The sequence below is a fragment of the Schistocerca americana genome, chromosome 2, assembly GCF_021461395.2.
Source record: "Schistocerca americana isolate TAMUIC-IGC-003095 chromosome 2, iqSchAmer2.1, whole genome shotgun sequence".
Taxonomy (NCBI): Eukaryota; Metazoa; Arthropoda; class Insecta; order Orthoptera; family Acrididae; genus Schistocerca; species Schistocerca americana.
In genome coordinates this window covers 586978009-587003422 of record NC_060120.1, presented here as the reverse complement: position 1 = coordinate 587003422, position 25414 = coordinate 586978009, and the positions used below count along the sequence as shown (strand labels likewise).

Below are 25414 nucleotides of genomic sequence, written 5' to 3'. Positions count from 1 at the left end.
AGTACTGCAATGTGATCGCTAAAAGCTCTTAATCACAACTGTAGTATTGTTTGAAATTGTTGCTTTAGAAAGCTTTCTTTGGTATGCTGTCATCCTCATGTTGAGTTTCCAGTAGCATTCATAGGATCTTAGAGGGTGTAATATGAAAGGCAATCGGGTGCGATTTTTAGGAAAAAATCTGACAACATGTATGTAGGCTATCATGTGACTAAACAATACAGTACTTACACTCTTCCAAACAAAACACAAGTTGCATACCGATTTCTTTGCCATATTATCATCATATAAACTAATCAAAACAAGTACCATCATGGAGTGTAGGCAAGTAGGTGCTTTAGGACCTATCCCAGGGATGATGGAGTGTTGTCAAGTAGGTGCTTTATTTCCCATCCCAATGACTCTGGCAGGAGTGGGAACTTTCAGCACCAGTGGGACACATCAACAATGGGGAAGCACCCATACTTGGTTCTCTGATACAATGTTTGTGAACACGGATTATTCATTTACCATGGTATTGCATCTAGGCATTAATACTGTCTGCATAAGATCTTTTATTAATGAAGTCAATGAAATACTGAAGCTGAAAATTGCATCATTTTCCAGATATTCTGGAGAGCTTGCGGCCTGTGTCACCAAAACCAACTGGTCCACCTGTGATGAGTGAAGCAACGCACCCCTCCCACCCTGATACTACAGGTAGCAGTGGTGCATCGCTGGAGGAGCAGCGAGCTGAAAGACGTTTCCTCAAGATCAATGTGCGGCACATAACTGACGGACAGGTGCAGTGCTTGTTCACTATGTGCACATAGTAGCTACGCAATTTTGACACGGCAGTTCATTCGTTATCTAGATACCACAATATTTTAAGGAAAATTTGACAGTGGGTGTTTTATCTCCCCAGCTGATCTGTCACAGTTATATTATGAAACTGAAGATAAACGAAACCTAAAGCGCAAGCGCAACTTGTGTAGGGGTGGTAACACAAAGGAACCATCCCATTGTGGTATTTTTTTTTTTTTTATTTTTTTTTTTTTTTTTTTTTTTGTGAAATATGTATTGTGAATTCATGGAGCAGTGACTCACATTTACTTATTTTACATCTCCTTGCACACACACAAAAAAATAAAATGTTATCATACCTTAGAAAACTCACAAACTTCAAAAATGTTTCTGTTCCAGGGTGTTGTTGGTGGTGTGCTGCTCGTGACGCCTAATGCAGTAATGTTTGACCCAAATGTATCTGATCCCCTAGTTATTGAGCATGGTCCAGAGATGTATGGTGTAATTGCTCCCATGGAATATGTGGTAAATGCAGCTATCTACTATGACATTGCCCACATGAGAGTGGGCCACCATACTGGCGACAACAAAAGGTGAGTCCCAAAGAACTGCAGCTTTCTTAATGCAATACCCTGTTTAATTTCAGTGAAAAGAATGGCTGTTGTAATGTACAGTATGTGACCAAAAATGTGCAGAAACTACAGATGATGTCCAATTGCCATTACAGACTGCATTACTGTTGGTGTGAGTCAGTGGAGAGGTTATAATTTGAATGGAACTATAAGTACCCACAAGTTGGGGAATTGCATTACAGATATTTGCCAGCAGTTCAATGTGGGCAGATCCATTCTTACCATTTTGTGTGATTCAGAAGTATCATGTTAGATTAAATCCACTAGTCTCCTTCATAGGTCTAAGGGACAACAAAAGGTAATACCAAACTTAGAAGTGTGTTGTAAGAACTAATCGATGATCATCCAAGTCAACGTTCATAGAGGCATTCATTTGTCACTGTTCATAGTATGTGAAACAGCACATACAATAATGGGTTTGCATGGTCGAGTGACATTTGGCAAACTATTTCACTGTCAGGCAAAACAAATGTAGGCCCACCCCGCAACAAATCTTTGAGTAAATAAACGAAGTAGCTCAACATACATTAATAAATCAGACTAAAATTATTTACATACTTCTCTTATTTTTCCTTCCTTTTCCATCAGCAAACTCCAGTAGGACTGTAGAAATCAAAACATTCAGTTATCTCATGTTCAATAGACAAAGTTGCCAGCCCTTGCAGTCATGCCTTGCCAATTGTTGACCACAGGTATGTTTTAATTGGTTTAAATTAGGAAATAATTCTTTCTCTACCTGACACTGTCACCAGTCCTGTTGGGACAATATTAAGGCTGCACTTACATTGGGTGCAAAGATGTACTATTGGACGAGTTTGCAAGTGTCAGTTGCATAATAAAATGATTTACCAATGTTGAGATCAGTTTAAGTTCATTCCTTAAAATTGACAAGACTGGATACTTTGCCTGTCTATCACTAAAACTGTCACCCAATTTGGAATGCTCGTCACTTAGAATGACCTGTGACATTGCTGAAACCAGGGAAACCAGCAGACCAACCGCTAAGCTACAGACCAATAGCACTTCTTAGCTGTACATACAAGCTTCTCGAACGACTTGTCCATAATCGAATTAGCGGCATTATTATGGAGAACTTACCTATAGAACAGGCAGGCTTCAGACCTGGCCGTAGTTGCTGTGACCAAGTTCTGGCATTAACATCCTACATAGAGGCTGGCTTTCAACAGAAATTGAAAACAAGTGCTGTATTTCTAGACTTAACATCTGCATATGATACTGTTCGGAGAGATGGAATAATTTACAAACTCTTAAGAGTGATTCCTTGCCAGATTGTAACATCCTTAATACGTAATATGCTGAGTAACAGAACCTTCCAGGTCACCCTAAACGGAAAGACAAGCAAAACAAAACTTATTAACAACGGGCTTCCGCAAGGCTCCGTATTGGCCCCTCTTCTGTTTAACCTCTATATAGCAGATCTCCCAAACACAAAGTCAAGAAAATTTTGCTATGTGGATGACATAGCACTGGCTACCAGAGACAAGTATCTCTTCAATACAGAGGAAGTCCTTAATAATGACGTTGAAATACTATACAATTATTTCAAGAAATGGAGACTCAAGCCAAACCCTAACAAAACTGAAGTATCTGCATTCCATCTTAATAACAAAATGGCAAATGAAATTATTAACATAAAACTCGGAAACACCAACCTCAAACATAAAAAGTTTCCAAAGTACTTAGGTATAACATTGGATCGCACTCTTTCTTACCGAAAACATCTGGAGAACACCACTGCAAAAATTGGAACACGGAATAACGTCATCGAAAAACTTTGCGGTACTACTTGGGGAGCTAACGCAAAAACATTACGCACCTCATCTATCGCCTTAGTGTTCTCTGTGGCTGAGTACTGTGCTCCAGTCTGGATTAATAGCTGTCACACCAAACTTATTGACAGGCAATTAAATAACACAATGAGGTTGATTTCTGGAACTGTTAAATCAACGCCCACGTACTGGTTACCGGTGCTATGTAATATCCTGCCCCCGGACCTGCGTAGAAAAGCGGCCCTACTGCACGAATTCAGAAAGATTGAGACAAAACCAGAACTACCAATTAAAGAAGAATTCTCATAACTGCGACATTCTCGATTGAAATCAAGAAAGCCACCCATACGCACAGCTGAGCAGCTTCAAAATAATAACTATGACCACATGAAACAATGGAGACTAGATTGGAACCAAAAGACAAATGACCAACTACAGACCTGGTTTGAGAGCTATAACTGCAACATCTCTGGAATGGAACTAACACGGAAAACATGGTCCGCATTAAATCGAATACGTACTGGACATGGCAGGTGTGCGGATTCACTACATAAATGGGGAAGAGCGATGTCACCAGAATGCGACTGCGGTGCCCCTAGACAGACGATCCAACACATCCATGGTGAATGCTCCTTGCAAGCATATGCAGGGAACTGGTCCGACTTCCTGGAGGCATTCCCATCGGCGCTAGAATGGATCTCAAACCTCGATATAACCTTTTAACTGACCAATATAAACATAAATTAAATCTCTTGATCTCCATCTGCATTTTTTAACCTCTGTATTTTCCTCCGCTACTAAATTAGTGAGCCCTTGATGTCTCACAATGTGCCCTATAAACTGATCCCTTCTTTCAGTAAAGTTAAGCCACAAATTTCTTTCGTCTTTCCCTCTCCTTCCCTCTTTCCTGATGAGGCAACAGTTTGTTGCGAAAGCTTGAATTTTGTGTGTATGTATGTGTGTGTTTGTGTTTCTATCGACCTGCCAGCACTTTCGTATGGTAAGTCACATCATCTTTGTTTTTAAATAAATTATATTTATGATTGTTTTAAGATTTTAATGTCTAACACTTGAGGTATTAATGTTGCATGTATAGCCATACGCTAAATAAATAAATAAATAAATAACCTGTGACATATCTTTCATTTTACTAATGTCATACAAAAATAAAAAATCTCATTGTGACTTTTAAGCTGATGAAATTTCTCACTGGGAGAACTTACTATAATATCCAGTATTTTAAAGTAAAAATCTATTTAGTACTGCATTTCTGGATTTTCAGCTTTCATATCTTCTCCCACATACTGAAACTGTTCCTTCTTCAGTCAGTTTCACAACTCCATTGTACCTGCCTAAGATAGAGTTTTCTGTTTGAATGGGATTTACTCCCAGCTTACTGTCACACTTCTTCATTTATGTAAAACTTTTGTTGTTACTTGATTCATCCTTTTGGAGACATATTAAAATTTAAGATTTTGCCGAATTGTGAATACAGATCCATGTTGTTGTTGTTGTTGTTGTTGTTGTTGTTGTTGTGACCTTCAGTCTGAAGACTGGTTTGATGGAGCTCTCCGTGCTGCTCGGTCATGTGCAAGCCTCATCATCTCCAAACAATTAATGTAATCTACATCCTTTTAAACCTGCTCAGTGTATTCATCTCTTGATCTCCATCTGCAATTTTTAACCTCTGTATTTTCCTCCGCTACTCAATTAGTGAGCCCTTGATGTCCCACAATGTGCCCTATAAACTGATCCCTTCTTTCAGTAAAGTTAAGTCACAAATTTCTTTCCTCCCCAATTGTATTTAGTACCACCTCATTGGCTACATGATATACCCATCCAGTCTTTAGCACTCTCTTGTAGCACCACATTTCTAAAGCTTCTATCATCTCCTCATCTTTGCAGAAACAGACATAATGTCTTATGGGATAACAGCAATAAGTGATTTTATAATGTTACTTAAAATCTGTCTTGATTGCAAATTTTTTATTCATATGACTGGTTTTGGTTCTTTCAGAACCATCTTCAAATCTGATATTTCAGTTACGGGAGTAACCCGTCCAAATCCAGCAACTTCCAAATGCTGCGTCACATATGTGACGCAGCAGGTGAAAGTTGCTGGATTTGGACGGGTTACTCCTGTAACTGAAATATCCGATCTGAAGATGGTTCTAAACAAACCCAAACCGGTCATATGAATAAAAATTTTGCAATCAAGACAGATTTTAAGTAACATCTCCTCATCTTGTGGGAACTGCTTGTCATCCAAATTTTACTTCCTACTAGGCTACACTTCTAATGCTTAAATCTGTATTAGATGTTAACGATCTTCTCTTGTTCATGAACGATTTTTTTGCCATTGCCAATCTATATTTTATATCATCTCAACTTCAACCATCAGTTACTTTACTGCCAAAATAGCAAAATTCATCTACTGCTTTTAGTGTGTCATTTGCTAATAAGTTCTCTCAGGTTTTCTTACTCAATTAGTCTACATTCCATTAGCCTTGTTTTGATTTTGCTTGTATCGTCCTATCTAGACACAATCCAATCCATTCAACTGCTCTTAAAAGTACTTGGATATTTCTGACAGAATTACAATGACATCAGTGAATACCAAAGCTTTTATCCCCCCCCCCTCCCCCCCCCCCCCCCCCCCCCCCCCCGAGATCTATTTCCTTTACTTTGTATTTTTATTTAGTTTCCTTTATTGCTTACTCAGTGTGCAGGTTGAATAACATCAGGGACAGGTTGCAACCCTGTTTCAGTCTCTTCTCAACCACTGCTTCCCTTCCATACCCCTCGACTCCAGTTACGTGTCTGGCTTGTGTATAGGTTGTAAATGGCATATTGCTTTCTGTATTTTACCCCTAATACTCTCAGAATTTCAGAGAGAGTATTCCAGTCAACATTGTCAAAAGCTTTCTCCAAATCTACAGAAGCTGTAAACAGAGGATTACCTGTCTCCTAAAATTAATAGTAGGGTCAGTATTGCCTTGCATGTTGCTTAACATTATTTCCTTTCATCTATTAAAGTCAATACCTCTTTTGATATCCTAGGATATCTACTAGGCTTTGTCTTTTTACCTGTTTGATCATCTGTTGCGGTCAGGCGATCATTGCTTAGTGCTCTACTTATCCTGGTTCCATCTCCTTAATTTCCTATCTTTTTGTAGTTTCTCAATTTTAATCTACTCTCAATAACCAATAAATTATGTAGAGTGTCCACATCTGCTCCTGGAAATTTCCTACACCTGGTTCCAAAATCTCTGTCTTACCTTTACATAATCAATCTGAAACCTGGTGTCTCCAGGTCCCTTTCATGCATACAGTTTTCTTCCCTGAATCTTAAACCAGTTGTTAGCAATGATTTGAATATGCTCTGTGCAGAACTACACTATGGGGCTTCCCCTTTCATTCCTTTCACCCAGTGCATATTCATCCACTATTTTTCCTTCTCTAGCTCTTCCTGCCGTCAAACTCCAGTCCACCATCACAGTTAAGTTTCCCTCTACCGTAACTGTCTGAATGATACATTTCTTCAGTCTCTTCATTTACGGCGTTAGTTGGTATATAAACTTACGCTGCTATGGAGGGTGGTGGCTTCAGGTCTATCTTCACTACAATAATTTGTTCTCTGCAGTGTCCATAGTAGCTTATCTGCATTCTTATATTCTTATTCATTGTTAGGCCTACTTCTGCATTACCCATATTTGTTTTCGTGTTTATAACCCTGTACTCGCATTACCAGGAGTCTTGTTAGTCCTACCAGCACACTTCACTAATCCCCATTATATATAACTTCAAACTATTCATTTTCTTTTTAAATTTTCTAATCTACTTACCCATTTAAGGGATAAAAAATTCCACACTTCAATCTGTATGTTTCCCGTCGGGGACTTCTTTACCCCAAAACATTTTATTCAAGAGGACACCGTTGCCATTTAACGGTGCAGTAGAGATTCTTGCCCTTGGGTAAAATAACAGTAGTAGTTTCCCCTTGCCTCCAGCTGTTTGCAGTATCAACGTGGCAGCGCAGTGTTGACTGATGTTAAAGGCCCCTGCAACTACTGAAAAACCTGCTGCCTCTTCAGGAGTCAAACAGTTGTCTAGCCTCTCAACAAATACCTCTCCATTGTGGTTGCATCTACGGTACAGCTATCTATATCACTGAGTCACCCAAGCCGGTCAATGATAAATGGGGGTGTAGATCCAGGTGTCTCGACAAGTTGACAACTGTGATTTGTATCCATTATCAACTACTGCATTGTACTATTGTTAAAGATTTTACAATTAAATCAAAGCAAATGCTTCGGTTACCTTTATGAACAATGTCATGGCAAAATTCAAATGATAATGTAATAATGCAGCTAATAAAACTGAACTTACAATCAAAACTACTGTGGCCTGTAGTTTTAACATTCTGTAAAAGCTATTCTACAATGACATCCACCATTAAAATTTTATCTTTGAATGTAAAGACAGATCTATACTTTTTGAGTGATTGCTTCGGATGAAACAGCATATAATATCATAAGCTTGTAAATGTAATACATCAGTATTCAAAACTACCTTACAAATGAATTCTGCTTTGTTTTATTTAAATTGTACCCATGTTTTCTAAATTGTTATTATTCTTTCTTTTTTCTTTGTTTGGGTAATCTGGACCATGCATAAATTTCAATGCTTCCTTCTTTGTTGTTCTTTCTTTTTCCTCCAGTATTCTTTCATCTTTTCACTATGTATCCTTTTTATCTCCTCGGACCATTTTGACCGTCTTCTTCTCCCTCCTGCTTTGGAATCATTCCATTTTTGACACTTTCTTCTTGAAAATCTCTCTGTTGCATCTTTTTCACTTACATTGCTTCTTTCCAAATATTTTCTAACCTCTTGAATCCAGGCTATTGTTGACTTCTTGTACCAGAGATATTTAAAAATCTATTTGGTTAACCTGTTGATGTTCATTCAGTATAAGTGTCCAAAAAAATAGCAGTCGCCTCTTTTGTAGAGTTCCATATATGTTTGCATTGTTGCAATAAACATCTTCATTGCTTCTTAGTTTACATACCTCTGTATTTTTTGGTGGCCCAAGTATTTTTCGAATGATTTTTCTTTCAAGGACTTCAATTTTGTGTAATTTGCAGTTCAGTACTAAACATTCACTTTCCTTCACAGGTTTTACTACTATGTTGTAGTGCTGTATCTTAAGATTTTTAGACAGACATCTTTTGTTGTACACATTCCTAACATTCTGGAGCATTTTTTATATTTGTCATAAATTTTGTTTTTTTCCCACATATATTCTTAAACCTGCTTTGTTGGCTATTTCTTATAAGAGATTAATTTGTATTCCAGCATTTGTTAGGTTTTCAGAAAGAATGGCAAAATCATCAGTAAATGCTGAACAGTGAATTTCAATACCTTTGTTTTTAGTTTCCAGTCTGATTGGTGATAGCTTCTGCTCTTTTACTTTTTGTTTCCATTTTCTTACTGTTTTCTCTAGCACGCAGTTAGAGTAGTGGAGACAGGTCATCACCTTGCCTTACACCTATTTTTATGTTGAATGCCTTCAATATTTCACCCCAAAACTTTACTTTTGATTTGGTGTCTGCGAGCATTTCATGAATAAGGTTTGCTAATTTAGATTTGATGCCAAATTCTCTAATCACTTGGTCTAGTGTTTCACTATCAACCAAGTCAAATGCCTTTTTAAAACATATAAATGCTGAAACTACATCTTTAGAGTTCGCAAGCCTGTAACGAATTATGGACTTAAAGATCGAAAATCTGTTCTGAGCAGGATCTGCCCTTTCTAAATCCCCTCTGATATTCTCCCAAATGACTTTAAAGTGTGGCTTCTACCTTGGTTAGTAATATTGTTGAAAATATTTTATGACCTACTGGCAACAAAGATATACCTCTGTAGTGACTTAAATTTTGCTTAACACCTTTCTTGTGCAAGAAATGGATGAGAGCCACTTTCCAGTCTTCTGGTATCTTTTAAGTTTCCCATATTTCTTCAGACATGAGGTGAAGGCTCGTTGTAATTTTTGGTTCAGACCATTTAGTAAGTTCAGCTGCAATAGCATCTTCTCCTCTGGCTTTGTTGTTTCTCAGGGTACTTACTGCTTTTTTAATTTATTCAGCTGTAGGTGGTGGAACTGCTGCTGTATTTTCATGGAGATCTGGAAATTCTAGCTTACAGTCTGGTTCTTCACAGTTCAGTAATTTTTCAAAGTACTTTCATAGTATTTAACAGTTCTGGCTGTTGCTTAGGTCTGCCTTAACATTTTCATCTGTGATGCAAATACTTGGAGCTCGGTAGCCCTTTAGATGACCTTTAAACATTTGATAGAAATTCTGGGAGTTATTTTTTGTTTTGTATGTCAAGAAGTTGTGATTTCCCAAAAGATCTCTTAGCACTCTTCATTCTTGCTGTTTCTTACCTTTACATTCTAAATTCATCAAGGTGTTCAGGCTTCCCAGAACATTTCCATTTCTCCCATTGTTTTGTTCTTTCTGTAACTGCTTCACAAATTTCATTCCAACAGACTTTCTTCTTCATTTTCGTTGTTCCAAATACATTTTTCTCTGCCCTGTTGATATCTTTCGATATTTATCCTATTTCCTTGATTTAGTTACTTTAATTTTTTCCTGAAAATTTTTTACTACCTCTTTGGTCATGTTGACCTGTCTGTATTGTATTTAACTAATTTTTGCTGTCTCTTTTTCTTTTTCTTGGGGAGACATTTCAGTTCAATTTTAGTCAGGTAACGATAAGAATCAGATTCCCTGTTTCTTGCAACTTTTACATTCATGATTTCTTTAAAATTGCATTTAGAAATAGCCACTTCATCTAACTGGAAATCCCCTAGCATTGGATTCGGAGAGATCCGTGTTTCTGCCTTACTTCGTAATTTTTTGAAGGAGGTTGACATTATCTTCAACTGAAGTGTTCTGCAAAGACTGATTAGTCTTATGCCATTTTTGTTTGTTCTTTTATAGGCTGGATAATGTCCTACCATTTTTTGAAACGATTTTTCCCTCCCTATTCGTGTATTGCAATCCCCCTTTAGTATGGCATCATTTGTTTTTGGAATTTGTGATTTTTTTTTTTTCTAGAGGTTCCCAGAATGCTTCTACTTTACTCAGATTTTTCTTAATTTCATCATTGATTGGAGCATGACAATTAACAAATGTATACTATTTATTTTTGCATTTAACTGTGAGAAGAAATAGTTTTTTTGAACTGGATTTGAATTCTATAATGTTATCTACTAAATTTTTTTGAACATAGAAAGTGGTCCAAGTATTGCCATGTCTTTCGTGATTTTTATTGCTGGTTTACCCTTAAAAATTCTGTGGTTTTTGGCTTCTGTAACATTTCCATCCAAAAATCTTGTTCCTTGAATTGCTAAAATTTTGTATTTCATGCTTATCCAAGAGAATTTAAAGTTTTTTTTTGTTGACCAAATTTTAGTAATGAGTTTACATTCAGGGTGCCTGCAAAGAATTTGCTTTTGAACTTTAGTTTGGAAGGTTACCAAGGATACCCTGAATCATCCTTAAAGCAGATGTTGGGACTCCCCAGAACCCTAGGTCCTGAAGCATTGCATAAAGCAATGGTGGATTCCTCTTCAGTTACCGCCTGGGATAGTGCTTTCTTCTAGCGGGCCTTCCATTCTGCAGTTGAAATTGTACACTGTACATAGTAGGAAATAAATTCCAAGGTAAGATCAGATTGTTAGTCTAAAATGATCATTTTTCATGGTTTTCTCCATTAAGTTCTTCCGCTCTCTCTGCCATTGGGAGTTACGATTCCTCTTCCACTTTTGAGACCATTGACCAGACTTCACCTTCAAACCTAGGCATGGGCCCTCACAAGGTGCCACCATCCAGAGCCAGTTGGCCCATGTTTTTTTTACGAGGTGTTACTCCTCCCTCTCCTCCTTCCTCATCACTTGGTAGATGAGGCCCCGGGATTGGGACCGGCAGTGGCGGAGTTTATTATTATTTCTTGCTTGTCTCAGACGTTACGTCTGGTTAAAAAAGGAAGGTGACGCGGACCTTGATCAAGCGTGCCTTCCTTTTAACTGTACGGTATATGTTACATTGCATTTAGGAACTTTCGGGTAATTGAACAAGTGTCAATAATTACAGATTTCTGTAGTTGTATATGTAAGTTTGGATGTAGCTGTATTCCATTGATGTACTGGTGGATATTGTGTGGTATGACTCCTGTAGTTGATAGTATAATTGGTATAATGTCAACTTTATCCTGATGCCACATGTCCTTGACTTCCTCAACCAGTTGGATGTATTTTTCAATTTTTTCTCCTGTTTTCTTTTGTATATTTGTTGTATTGGGTATGGATATTTCGACTAGTTGTGTTAATTTCTTCTTTTTATTGGTGAGTATGATGTCAGGTTTGTTATGTGGTGTTGTTTTATCTGTTATAATGGTTCTGTTCCAGTATAATTTGTATTCATCATTCTCCAGTACATTTTGTGGTGCATACTTGTATGTGGGAACATGTTGTTTTATAAGTTTATGTTGTAAGGCAAGCTGTTGATGTATTATTTTTGCTACATTGTCATGTCTTCTGGGGTATTCTGTATTTGCTAGTATTGTACATCCGCTTGTGATGTGATCTACTGTTTCTATTTGTTGTTTGCAAAGTCTGCATTTATCTGTTGTGGTATTGGGATCTTTAATAATATGCTTGCTGTAATATCTGGTGTTTATTGTTTGATCCTGTATTGCAATCATGAATCCTTCCGTCTCACTGTATATATTGCCTTTTCTTAGCCATGTGTTGGATGGGTCTTGATCGATGTGTGGCTGTGTTAGATGATATGGGTGCTTGCCATGTAGTGTTTTCTTTTTCCAATTTACTTTCTTCGTATGTGTTGATGTTACGTGATCTAAAGGGTTGTAGAAGTGGTTATGAAATTGCAGTGGTGTAGCCGATGTATTTATATGAGTGATTGCTTTGTGTATTTTGCTAGTTTCTGCTCGTTCTAGAAAGAATCTTCTTAAATTGTCTACCTGTCCATAATGTAGGTTTTTTATGTCGATAAATCCCCTTCCTCCTTCCTTTCTGCTTAATGTGAATCTTTCAGTTGCTGAATGTATGTGATGTATTCTATATTTGTGGCATTGTGATCGTGTAAGTGTATTGAGTGCTTCTAGGTCTGTGTTACTCCATTTCACTACTCCAAATGAGTAGGTCAATACTGGTATAGCATAAGTATTTATAGCTTTTGTCTTGTTTCTTGCTGTCAATTCTGTTTTCAGTATTTTTGTTAGTCTTTGTCTATATTTTTCTTTTAGTTTTTCTTTAATATTTGTATTATCTATTCCTATTTTTTGTCTGTATCCTAGATATTTATAGGCATCTGTTTTTTCCATCGCTTCTATGCAGTCGCCGTGGTTATCCAATATGTAATCTTCTTGTTTAGTGTGTTTTCCCTTGATTATGCTATTTTTCTTACATTTGTGTGCTCCAAAAGCCATATTTATATCATTGCTGAATACTTCTGTTATCTTTAGTAATTGGTTGAGTTGTTGCTGCCAGTAGTTTCAGATCATCCATGTATAGCAGATGTGTGATTTTGTGTGGGTATGTTCCAGTAATATTGTATCCATAATTTGTATTATTTATCATGTTGGATAGTGGGTTCAGAGCAAGGCAGAAGCAGAAAGGACTGAATGAGTCTCCTTGGTATATTCCACGCTTAATCTGTATTGGCTATGATGTGATATTATTTGAATTTGTTTGGATATTAAGTGTGGTTTTCCAATTTTTCATTACTATGTTTAGGAACTGTATCAATTTAGGATCTACTTTGTATATTTCCAATATTTGTAGTAACCATGAGTGGGGTACACTATCAAAAGCTTTTTGGTAATCAATGTATGCATAGTGTAGCGACCTTTGTATAGTTTTAGCTTGATATGTCACCTCTGCATCTATTATCAGTTGCTCTTTACATCCTCGTGCTCCTTTGCAACAGCCTTTTTGTTCTTCATTTATAATTTTGTTCTGTGTTGTATGTGTCATTAATTTCTGTGTAATGACTGAAGTTAATATTTTGTATATTGTTGGTAGGCATGTTATGGGGCGATATTTAGCTGGATTTGCTGTGTCTGCTTGATCTTTAGGTTTCAGATAGGGGGTTGGGTAGCATTGCCACTACATATTACAGTTCCCCCTTTCCAATCTCTGTGTCTTGTACTTTGATTGTGTAGTTAATGTTTGTCTACATTCTTGCCTTCTTCACTCTCACCACCTGTTTCATGATGTCTCTTGTAAGTGGACTTAGCACACTTGTTCCTTCTCTGTTTTTCTACTGTTGTTTTCTTATGTGACTTTATCTTATAGAAGAAATTTGTAATAATTCTGTGTTCTGATTTACACAACCCATTTTTCTTACAGGGCAGACACACCCAAGCCGGAAATATACCATTCGAAGGCCTTTCAGACCTATGAGAAAGGACAGAACTCGCCAGGCAAGGATTCTCTTCTAGTGAAGGATGAGACTTTTCCAGAGCTTGCTGGCCCAGCCCGATCTTCCCCAGAGGACAATGAGAGCGAGTGTTCATGCCCTGGACGTGAAGATGGTGATGCCTTCCCCAAGGCCTTTGAACGGGATCTCGTGACACCTACTAACCTGGCAACCACAGTAGAAAATGGGACTGATGCAGACAGCAGACAGGTATTATTTTGGTACTGGTCTGTAGCATTTGATACTTCTCAGAAGTACTTCTTGGAGCTTGTGTTCATAAATTAATATTATAGAGGCCCCTACAAGCTCCGTTAAACTTCATAATATGTCTTACTGGTAAAATAGCTGTTTCGTATAATTTTCACACTGGTATTTTGGCAGGCCGCTGTCATGCTCATTGGAATTATCAAATGTGTGGTCTATAGTTCCTCAAGCCTGCTAGTTAAAACTAAATTAATTAATTGTGTGTCAAGGAGGAAAGTACAGAGCTTGCATTAGACACTTCCTTCCAGAATTGTGGGATTTATACTGCTGGCCATTAAAATTGCAACATCATGAGGTGCATGCAACAAAATGAAGTATATTCTACAAGCTTGGATATGCAAATGATTGGCATATCTGTGGAGCCACTCAAAGTAGGTGGGATTAAATATCTACATTCTGTGATTAAGAAAATTTTACACAACGAGTTTCTCATTCAAAAATGTCACAACCAACCAACAGTTAAATGTGACGATGATGCTTCACGCAAAGAGGAAATATGTCTATCAGCATGTTTCAGAATTTGACAGTGGCAATATTGGGGCCTGTTGACTTTTTTAATTGTTCCACAATGTTGCTGCTCGTACTGATCGCAATCCCATGACCATTTGCGTTCTCCAAGAGAACAATAAATTTGAAAAATTCTATTCTAAAACCAGCTCTAGACATAAGAGTTCATTTTCTATCCTCAAGCTAAACAACTGTTCTCTCTCTCTCTTCATGCTTAAATATCTGCAATATTTCACACAAATGTAGGTCCGGGAGACCTGTACTCAATGGCTTGCAGGATTCCAACAGCTCCATGCAGCTACTGCTTAAGAGGACAAATATATCGTTCATTTCGCTGTGGGGTGTGGAACAGCCATATCATGTACCTAAAAATAAGGAAATACATTGTTTCCAGCAAGAAAAGTATTCATATGGACAGTACAATGATGTCTTGAGCCGTAGGATTCTGCTGCTGTCAAACTCACACATAGGCTGTCCAATTGTTCCTTTTTCTTACACTGCTCATAATGTGAACATACCACAAACTACAAACATAGAAATCTGATTTGTGACTGGGAAACCTGCTACATAATCTTTCCATATATATGAAGTATAAATGGCATTACTCCTACGTACTTTGTCCATCTGCACTCAAATGCTAATCATTTGCATACTCATGCATATAACAAACTTCATGCAGGGTCATCTGGGATATCTGGGAAAGACTTGGGGATTTTTTCATCCAGGAGAAAACTGGGAAGAACCCGAGAATTTTTTAGAATTCCAGGAATTTTTCATTTTTCTTGTTCTGATTTAAGTTTTTGTAATTTTGACAGGTAAGAACTGATACTCAAACATGAATTTTACTTTATCCCACTACTGCAGTATAATAATGCAGCAGTAAAACATAAGAGAGTGATAAACGTGAATATAAAACTTCAGCCGCAAAGAAAATGCTCCATGTACAACAGCAAAACACAGTGTGCACGCAAGTGTCCGCTAATAGGAAAGTGTGTCAATGGCTTTAGGACACATATTATGCAGTACTTTGTAACAGCAAACTGCTTTCGATGAGCATGGCATCGCAGCTGTTTACATTACTAACAAGTCGCAGGAAAATATTGTGAATGGTTGTTTGGTAAGCATTAATTTCAAAGTAAATTTCTTTCACGCAAGATGAATAGTGTTACACGTGTTTGACTCTCATTCAAAACTTCACACTTTGAGGTCTAGTTACTTAGAAAAACCTCGGGCCCAGAAAATCAGACATTTTTGTCATAATTTATAATTTTACTGGCACTTTTGTGTTTGATATATCGTAAAGGGTAACACAAACAAAAAATACCAATATTATTTGTGAAAGTTTAGATTTTCTTGTAGCAACACTATATGTATATTAATTTAAACCATGGACTTGGCGTATTTGTGTGTTCATGCTACTTGACAGTGATTTGCTATTGGCTGATTGCGTCATGTGTTTATGTTCTTAATATCTTCTGTCATTTGCTGACGGGATAACATGACTGGAGCTACAATTGGCTGACAAAAGTGCAACACAATCTCCATTTCAGTGCTTCACAAACTAACATGCTGTATTCAGTGGAATTAATACTTATACTTTCATAATAAGAAAACACGAAGTGTGCATATTGCTGTGCATAAAATATCTTTCCAAAACACATTAATTTTTTGCTAGGTTTTGCTTTTGAAAGTACCAATACCTTCTATGCTATTGTGTAATGATTAATAAGTTTTACAGTTCTAAGGGAAAGTACACTGTCACTGAATGTGGAGAAAGTGTTTTTTCATCTGGGAATTGTTTTTTCAGAGTTCTTGTCTTCGCTCTGTTCGTGTCAATTTGAAGTTTGTTGCATGCCCCTTCGTGATGGCCCAGTTCTAATGGCTATCAGTGTAGGAAATACTAATATTGACTAGAGTGCCAAAACAACAGCAGCAAAACAATATAAGTTAAAAATTATTAACTTGAAAGTAGCTTGATGTTCTGTCTTAAATTAAGTAATTTGTGGAAAAAAGTTAATGACCTGTTAACAATTATTTTTAAAAGTTAGACACAAAAGAACACGGTGGTTGTTCATAGTATTTGCTATTTTATTACTTTGTTGCAAATTAATGATGTTAAGGCAGTTTCTATTATCTAGCTAATTTGAGATTTAGCAGTTTGTGTTGGTGGCATATCAACAGCTCTGCTTAGTCGGAGAGCTGAATGTTGACCACAGAGCTGGACTGAGACTTGTATGAGAGGGAACGGAAACAGGGAAGTTAGAAATGTTAAGAAATAATTGTAATGATGAAAATAGAAGTGCTATTAAAATACTGATTCTGCCAGGGAGTTAATGCTGTGAATAATGACAAATGTGGTAGTGGTAAGGGACCAATTTATTGATCTTGTAGCGAAAAATAGTACAACACTGTATATAAATACAAAGTTTTCCCACTGAAAGTTCTTACTAATATTAAACAGCATAAGAATATTACATATCATTAGGAGCACAGTAGATTACTAGAAAAGTTATTGATTATGACAAACTAAGTGGTAATTGTCCAAAAGAAGAAAAAGGAAAGTGGGTGGAGCTCAGGTCTACAATTATGCTGTTAATCCTCCAGTGTACTGTACTAATGCTGTGTTGTTAAACAGAAAATCTTATAAGGAAATATTCCATGTATTCATATATTACTGGGAAGCTGTAGCAGGAATACAAATTATGAAAGGAATAAAGGAAACCAGTTATTGCATAGTTAGATGGGAAGTTAGCTGTGTTGGAAAGATTGAGCAGGGGTTTGGAAGTTGGCGTAGCATGAAGATAGAACAGAATTTTTCGTAGATTGAGTGGATGGTGAAAGTACCAGTTCAGAAGATGGGGGAGGGTGTTACTCATTTCAAGGCTGTGAGATCTAGTTGAAAACCCAGTGAAAGATATTTTTCAGTTGTTCTAACCTAGGCTGATCCTGGGTGATGTGGAGGGTGCTTCTTCGAAGCTAATTGTTGGCAGAAGTTTGGGGATGGTGAGAGTTCAGGAAATTGAGGGCTTCTGTGGATATGGTAGATTAGATCTGCTTGCAGACAAGGTTTGAAGGGTCATACCTATCTCCGAAGGTCTTAGTAAGATCTTCGTACTAGGCAATATTTTATTTGCCACTTGATGATGTGCTGTCCATGAATGTGGTACTGTGAGGGAGAAACTTCAGCCTGTGGAAGGGATACCTACCTGGCAGAATCAGTATTTTAATTGCACTTCTATTTTCATCATTACAATTACTTGCACAATTATTTCTTAACATTTCTAACTTCCCTGTTTCCATTCGCTCTCATGCATTCAGAAGTTTTAGCCTGTTGTTAAATACCAGAGTGTAACAGTATGTAAATGTTGTTGATATGGATTGCGTCATCTGTGCCCCTTTGCCTACATAACACAAAACTGCATGTAGCAATAAATTAAACAGCTTTCTCTTTTTTATGTATTCTATTACCTCAGTTTAAACTCTTAAAATATATTAGTTACATTTGGCCAGTGCAGAACAAATTACAGCATCTACATTATCACATCTTGAGTATATTAGTAGAACATACATATGTGGAAACTCATAAAAATGGAAGAGAGGGCATTATATGCAATTACAAAGTTTCCCATTTATTTCCAGACAAGTTTTGCATTTCCTTGTGCAGATGACTGTAATAGTTTAGTTTAAATATACAGGAGTGTTCAAAGAGGTGTAATGTAGTATAATTTAAAAATAGCAGAAATTAGCATCTTATTGGATCTTGAAACAAATGTATGGGCTAGTTGTACTTAGAAGTGCTTTGCGTGCAGTAGTACTAGTGGCTTCTGTAGCTGAACGTACTAAAATAATATTTTCACTAGCATAAATGCACAACCCCCAATAAAACAATGGAAAATCTAAGATGGAATGTAACAATGTTATGAAAAGGACAGTTGCTGAGTCGCAGATAGACTCAACAAAAAGACTGTCACAAAAAAGCACTTTCAACCTACAAGTAAGCTTTGTCAAAAAATAGTGTGGCCCCTTTCTCTCTCTCTCTCTCTCTCTCTCTCTCTCTCTCTCTCTCTCTCTCTCTCACACACAAACACACACACACACACACACACACACACACACACACACACACACACAGTCTTTTTGTTGTGTGTATCTGCGACTCGGCATCTCCACTATATTGTTACATACCATCCCTAATAAACATAGGTTGTAGAGGAGATAGATCAGTACACCAAATGTTGGCAGTTAAATCAGGTGAAATGCAGCTTTTTTCAGAGGATGCAGATAATAATAACTTATGAGAATTTTCCCTATGGGGAAACTATGAAACTGGTGTGTACAAAGCTTGAAACATCAGCTACAGGTAGCAGCTCTACAACTTAACATCTTTGAGAGATGGTTTGTTGGGAATCTGTCATGACCTCCACAGCTGTTGATGGTGGTCAGATAGCAGAAGAAAAGAGTGTGTAGGGGGAATAAGAGAATACCCTAGATAGGAAGGAGGACAGCAGTGGTCGTAAACTTTTAATCTGTTTATTGCTAGTTGATTTCAGTTACTGTACATCTATCTTCATTATAGTAATTATGTTTGAGTACTGGTTATTATTGCATTGAAAATAGTTACACATTAGCCGAAATTGATCTGCAGTAAACATGTTGAAAATTTATGACATATGCTGCCCTTCCTGTTATCTTGGATCTCATTAATACAATTTTGGAGTGTACTGTTCCTGATTGAAACACACCTAAATATGAGAATATGTTGGTGAGAACAAAAGAGTGATCCAGCAAAAATAATCTGATTGTACTTCTCAGCAAATGATTCTAGTAGAAGTGACTGAAAGCTGCAGTGTGTTCATAGTGGCTGTTCCTCAGTCCACGACATCAAGATTAGAGACACCGTATATTATGGCTTAATAGTGGTACTAACTGTGTATCATCAACTAGAGATTTGTATGGTTTTTAGGTTTGGTTACAGTTGCGATGGGTTATATTAAAACAGTGATATCAGGTGGTCTAATGTATACATCCTGCATATCATAGTACATTTCTGCTTTCAAATAACACATCAATAGTTACAACTGTGAAAGAATTGCGACAGGTCAGGTAGCTAAATGATTCTGTTATGGAACCAAGATGGCGAGTCATTGTCTTCCAACTTGAGGGTACACAAATAAGTGTCACCAATAGAGACAAATAGTTTTCTTAAATGGTTGGTCACTGTTTCCCCATATAAGGTGTAGTTTTTATTCAGAATATACTGTCCATTGGGATACATGCAGGAATGATACATGTATTATCTGTCTTTGGTTAATTTATTACAAGAATAAGAGGATAAAGAAGATTATTTGAAAGAGAAGTTTGAAATGAAATGTTTAATCACAAATGAAACTGAATACCATAACTGCAACAATTGTAAGGAGCGAATAGACTCATCTTACGTCACTGATGTTCGCATCTAACTAACTTTGATATAGTTAATGCTCCAACAAAGTAGGATTTATACAAATGTGGCATATTTAGAGTTCATTTTCAAGACTAATTTTCATTTCTACTTCTTTACGTATAAGGTAAACTTTTATTTTTTAACAGTTTGATAAATATATACCCAACAGGTGTCTTTTGAATCTTGCACCTCTGGTTCTCAGACAAAGGACGGTGTAGAAGAGACGACTGAAGCAGATGATGATGACTATGATGATGATGATATCATAAAGGCACTGAGATCTGCAGAAGAGCGACGTCGCTCTTGCATTGATCATCACTGGGCTGTACCTAGCAGCGAACGAGATCGCTCCTTGGAAAAAGATGAACTTGAAGCAGATGGAGAAAGAAATGACACAGCAGTAAGTGCTCCATGTGATGGCCTGCTAGAGAAACACAGCTGCCATGATTCTGGCATAGATATCCGAGAAGTAGGAGCACTTGGAGATCAGGCACAACCACCTGGAACTCATTCAGTCCAGGAACAGCAGGAAGATGAGGAGGAGGAAATACCTATTGTATTACCTAGTAAGAAGGTAACTATTTGGCTTTGCTTCACTCGCTGTAAGAAGGCAACATACAACATGATATGGGTATAATAATCTATTCAAGCCGGAAGAACTGCTACAGAATTAACCTGTTCGTTTTCTTGTAATATCTTCAGAGTGCCATAGCCTGTTGAGAGGCTACAACAGTCACATTGACATTATTTACTGTTCTGATATTTTCCACATAGTGTACTTACATTTCAACAAACAGTTCATTTCTGTGTGTGCTATTCCTCTCACAGTGCCTCAAAGGACGGGAAAAATGCTGCCCTTCTCTCATTTTCTAACCATTATGTTACTGTTCATTTTTCTGCGTTTCAACTGAAGTAGTCAATTTCCAGCAACTACTTACCAGTGTGTTCACTCTTCCTGATTATTCCATATAATTGGATATTGTTTGAAATCCATGCACACAGTATCAGTTTACATTGTACCTTCGAAAATAAGACAAGCAGCTTTTAACTGTCAGAATCAAACACCCAACAAGATTTTGAAAATGTTTTTGACCAAATAACACTCTGCATGTGCCAGTTCAAACTTCTTGCACCTTTCCTTCAAAATTTGACATAGCCTCTTTTGTATGTAAAATAGTTCCCCAAGTAGTATTTTAATCCCAAAGCTTTTGCGAACATTACCACCCGCCCCCATCTCTTAGGGTTACACTTTCTCTGTCGTACCTTCAATGCTACTAATGTATTGAGTTATAGTAAACACACATTATTACACATTCTCAGTTTGCAACAGGATAGGATTACTAATGGCTACCAGTGTAAAGGTATTTCCCATACTCACTCCTGATTTCTTCGTCTGTCCAAATTTAATCTAAGACCATTATCTCTGATTGACCATTGACCATGTTTAGGGGTATCTAGTTGACACAGTGGTACTACATTCTACTTAACTTCTCATGCAAGTTACCTGAAATCTGCTTAGTTTGTTGACTATAATGTGTAGTAGTAGTAGTAGTAGTAGTAGTAGTAGTAGTAGTAGAGGACAGGTATTATGCTGCTGCTAAATAATCTTCTGTGAGAGAACTTTTTCACCTATCTTAATGTACCATGTGTGTGATGCCACACATCTCTTTGGTTGCCTCCATCTTGCTCTTGTCCTCCTGCCACATTAATATTTACTTAAACTGAGAACAGTAGTTGACATCTCTCAGAGGATTTACCCAAAAATTTGCCTCTTGTGCAGCTGTGAATTTTGTTGGTGAAGAACACACAACAAAATGGTGTAATCATTGTGCTTAACTTGTCAAAGTATTTCATAGAAGAAAAAGTTCTCGGTTCCCTTTATCTCTCACCCACAAGACAACAGCTGACAGAAAATACCACACTTCCTAAGTAGCATCACTTTTGTTTAATAGTGGTGGTCTTAATTCATTGCGGTTACTCACACAGGTCAATCTTGTGCAATTCTTATCACATGCATAAAATTGCACCCTACATCCATTTGAACCATTTGAATCTGCTTGCTGTTCACAAGCATTAGCCTCCCTCGAGAGTTTCTACTCTTCAGTTCTCTCCGTTACCAAATTGACAATTCCTTCTTTTACTAAAGTTAGTCCATGAAGATCATTTCTTCCCCATTCAGGAGGACGACGGTTCAATCCCGCGTCTGGTCATCCTGATTTAGGTTTTCCGTGATTTCCCTAAATCGTTTCAGGCGAATGCCGAGATGGTTCCTTTGAAAGGGCACGGCCGATTTCCTTCCCAATCCTTCCCTAACCCGAGCTTGCACTCCGTCTCTAATGATTTCGTTGTCGACGGGACGTTAAACACTAACCACCACCACCTACTCAGTATACCCATCCAGTCTTCAGAATTATTCTGTAGTACCACATTTAAAAAGCTACTCACTTCCTGTCTCTGCTGTTAAGGCTACATGTTGTATGCAACTGAATTCTTGTTAAGGTATTAGGGTTTCTGTAGAGTAAGTAACAAAGTGAGGACAATTGAATTCATAATAACCTTACTCCTTGTTCACATTAATCATATTTCAGAGTGCAACTTAAGTAGATAACACCAATGGCAATGCCATTTCCAGTACTTGGCTATAAGCTTTCCATTCACTCTCGTTTCCAATTACTGTGCACCCTTGCTAATACTGCAGTGCTGTTAAGTATTAGCTCGATTGTTAGATCAATACAGCTAACTCTTTGTGAAAGAAGCTAAACTATATAATAGCTTGGAAGGTAGGAGACAAGGTACTGGTGGAAGGATCTGCATTCAGGTCATTGCACCAGTTGGGACTGACCAATTGCCTTCATCATCTGCCAGTGACACCATTTGTTGTGGTATGGAGGCACACACCGGTCGCTCAGCCATTGATGGTTTTCCTTACCTTGGAGCCGCTACTCTGAGTACCTCTTTAGTTGGTCTCATGGGGCTGAGTGCACCCCAGACCACTCCTCCTGGTATTACCAGGAATCAAACCTGTGTTCTCTGCTTATGCTGTGGAGGAGGACAGTCATTTGAGTACTCTTTCATAAAGACTGAAAGCCAGTGACATAGAGTATGTACCTCTAATGTAGCACTCTCATTTACAAGGTATGTTGTACACAGGTCGTTCAGCACTTTCACTGGCACAGTATCCATATGAGTGGTTTCCTTCAACTAGAATTTTTATATAACACACAGATGGAAATAATATTCAGTATTTTATGTTGCTGTGGCACTCTTTTTGTCTGCATTCACTAAGTTTCCTGTCAGTTCCTTTCGTATAAATTCTCCCTTGCACCCCCACCCCCAGGCCCCCCAGTTTCCTTTTATTTTTAGTTAATGAATTTTTATTCTTTGTATTATTAGTGATAAGTTAATGATTTTTTAATAATTTATTGTAATATATTTAAATTTACCTGGCTTGCTTAAACAACTTGGCACCCTTTGGAATGGAAGTATGAAGCCCCAAAGTTTCTGCAAGAGTATAGTGTTTGTGTATTGCTATGTAGGCCACGTAACGTAGAAACATGTCCGTGAAAATGAACATGCAAAAGGGATGCTGAAAAAAATAGTCACTCGATTGAAGAGATACTATGTTCAGCAGCAAGAAATGCCTCCAACTCTGATCAAGTCAGATTGGAAAGTTTTGTTGGAAGCAGTCCATTCAGATATTAGGATTGAATTATGGCAGTGATGTAAGTCGTTTTGACTTCCATAGAGAAGTGTGTGGACTCCTTCGGCAAATTGCAATACATAAAACAAAGTAACTGGAAACTGAAACTTCGCTGCTGATTGCCGTGGAGCAAAACATGTTTCCTAATGACACCTGAGCATAACGAGAACACGATGTGAAGTGCAAAAGTATACTGTGCCTTGTAGCTATTTGAAAGATTTGCATGGACCTAAAAGATTTAAAGTGGCGTTACTTAGACGTGTAGTTTTTCCACAATGATGGTGGCTTAAACTACATGTTATCTTGCATATCTGGCAATATTGGACTGTCACCTGCACCACACAGCCTTGCAAGTAATTTGGAACTGACTCTTTACATTTGGACATAGCAGTGCTTCAAATTATAAATTGAAAGCTTTTAGCTCACTCATGTCTCAGCTGAGCTGTGAATATGTATGATGCTGACATCATTACTGTTCCACAGCAGGAATTTCCAATGGGTGTCTGGCCATTACTGAAATTTCTTTAATTCATTATTATTATTATTATTATTATTATTATTATTTTAATATTACACTTTAAATTTTATTCTTTCATTTTTCTGTGTGTCATTTTGATTTTCTCTTATTCATTCTGTGTTGTCTTGAGTGCCTCAATACCCATTAATTTTATTCTGAACTATCATTTTTCTCATCTGCCAGTCTGTCTGTTGTACTATGTTGGGTGGTTACAAGTAGTTACTGCTTGTTTGTTTATTTATTTATTTGCTTGCTTGCTTGTTTGTTTGTTTTTATAAAGAAAAGATACTCCCTTGCTAACACATGAGGTGACTGAAAAATTGACCTAAATGTGGATGGTTGTGCAATCATTTGCGTTCATGGTTTTTAGATGCACACTTCAAGAGGACAATTCAAAAGGAGGAGTCCAAAATGTATTAGTGTCTAATGTGATCAGAAATACTGAGGTATGAAAACTAATAAAATATCATATACGAGGTCTGTAAAAATAAACGGCTTATTTTAAATAAAATTTCCGGCAGCAGTTAGTGAGCAAGTTAAGTGATGTACATGGAGCTGGTATGTATAATGAATGTGATGGAAAGTCAGGGTTCTGTTTCAACATTACGGGTATTGCACACACATTGTCAAAGACCATTCAACTACTGTGGGCCATATAAACTGACACTTCTTAACACTTGTTGCCTATGTTAGATGGAGTGTTCTGTCGATCGAAAAATGAGCGTCTGTTCTGTTCTGTCTTACTTGATAGGACATTATCTATTGAATTATTGGGTGCCATGATTGAGACATAGAGGCATTTGATTGCTAAATTTGTTAGTGTTGGAACTTGGGAAATGTTTTTGCTTTTTCATTTTTATTAGAATCCTCATATTGGTTACAGCATAGCAGAATACGAGTATAAATAAGCACTTCAATAGGAGCTAATAGAATGCTGATACACGACTTGTAATCTGATAAAATTAAGTGAAATCTCAGTAGTAAGGATCGCGGAGTTCTGGAATGTGTACATTTGTCTGCCATGCGGTGACTGAACTGTGAAATCTGTATTCGGTGTATGATAGTGTTGTAAGCAATATTGGAAGATTTGTTGATTGAGCTAGAGTCGCTTTAAGCTAACCTTTAGTGGAAATTGTTTGATTGATCAAAGATGATAATATTGTTGTTTTATGCGGGTCCTGGTCAGGAAAATATTTCTTGGGCATTATTTATCTCATATTAACATAATGGACCAATGAACAGACCTGAGGATTGCTGGATCAAGACTACTTT

General features: G+C 37.3%; 1 protein-coding gene across 10 annotated transcripts in view; it reads left to right on the top strand.

Moving 5' to 3' along the window:
• Window positions 1-25414, top strand: part of LOC124591006 (oxidation resistance protein 1) — a 775097-nt gene that overhangs the window by 517505 nt on the left and 232178 nt on the right. For 8 of the 10 annotated variants that reach the window (XM_047131697.1, XM_047131698.1, XM_047131695.1 and 5 more), the window contains 4 exons: window positions 604-779; window positions 1180-1373; window positions 13642-13921; window positions 20095-20499. In XM_047131697.1, coding sequence (XP_046987653.1) covers window positions 604-779; window positions 1180-1373; window positions 13642-13921; window positions 20095-20499 — 1055 coding nt within the window. The remainder of the gene's footprint in view (window positions 1-603; window positions 780-1179; window positions 1374-13641; window positions 13922-20094; window positions 20500-25414) is intronic. The other 2 variants (XM_047131696.1, XM_047131701.1) reach the window with 2 other exon arrangements.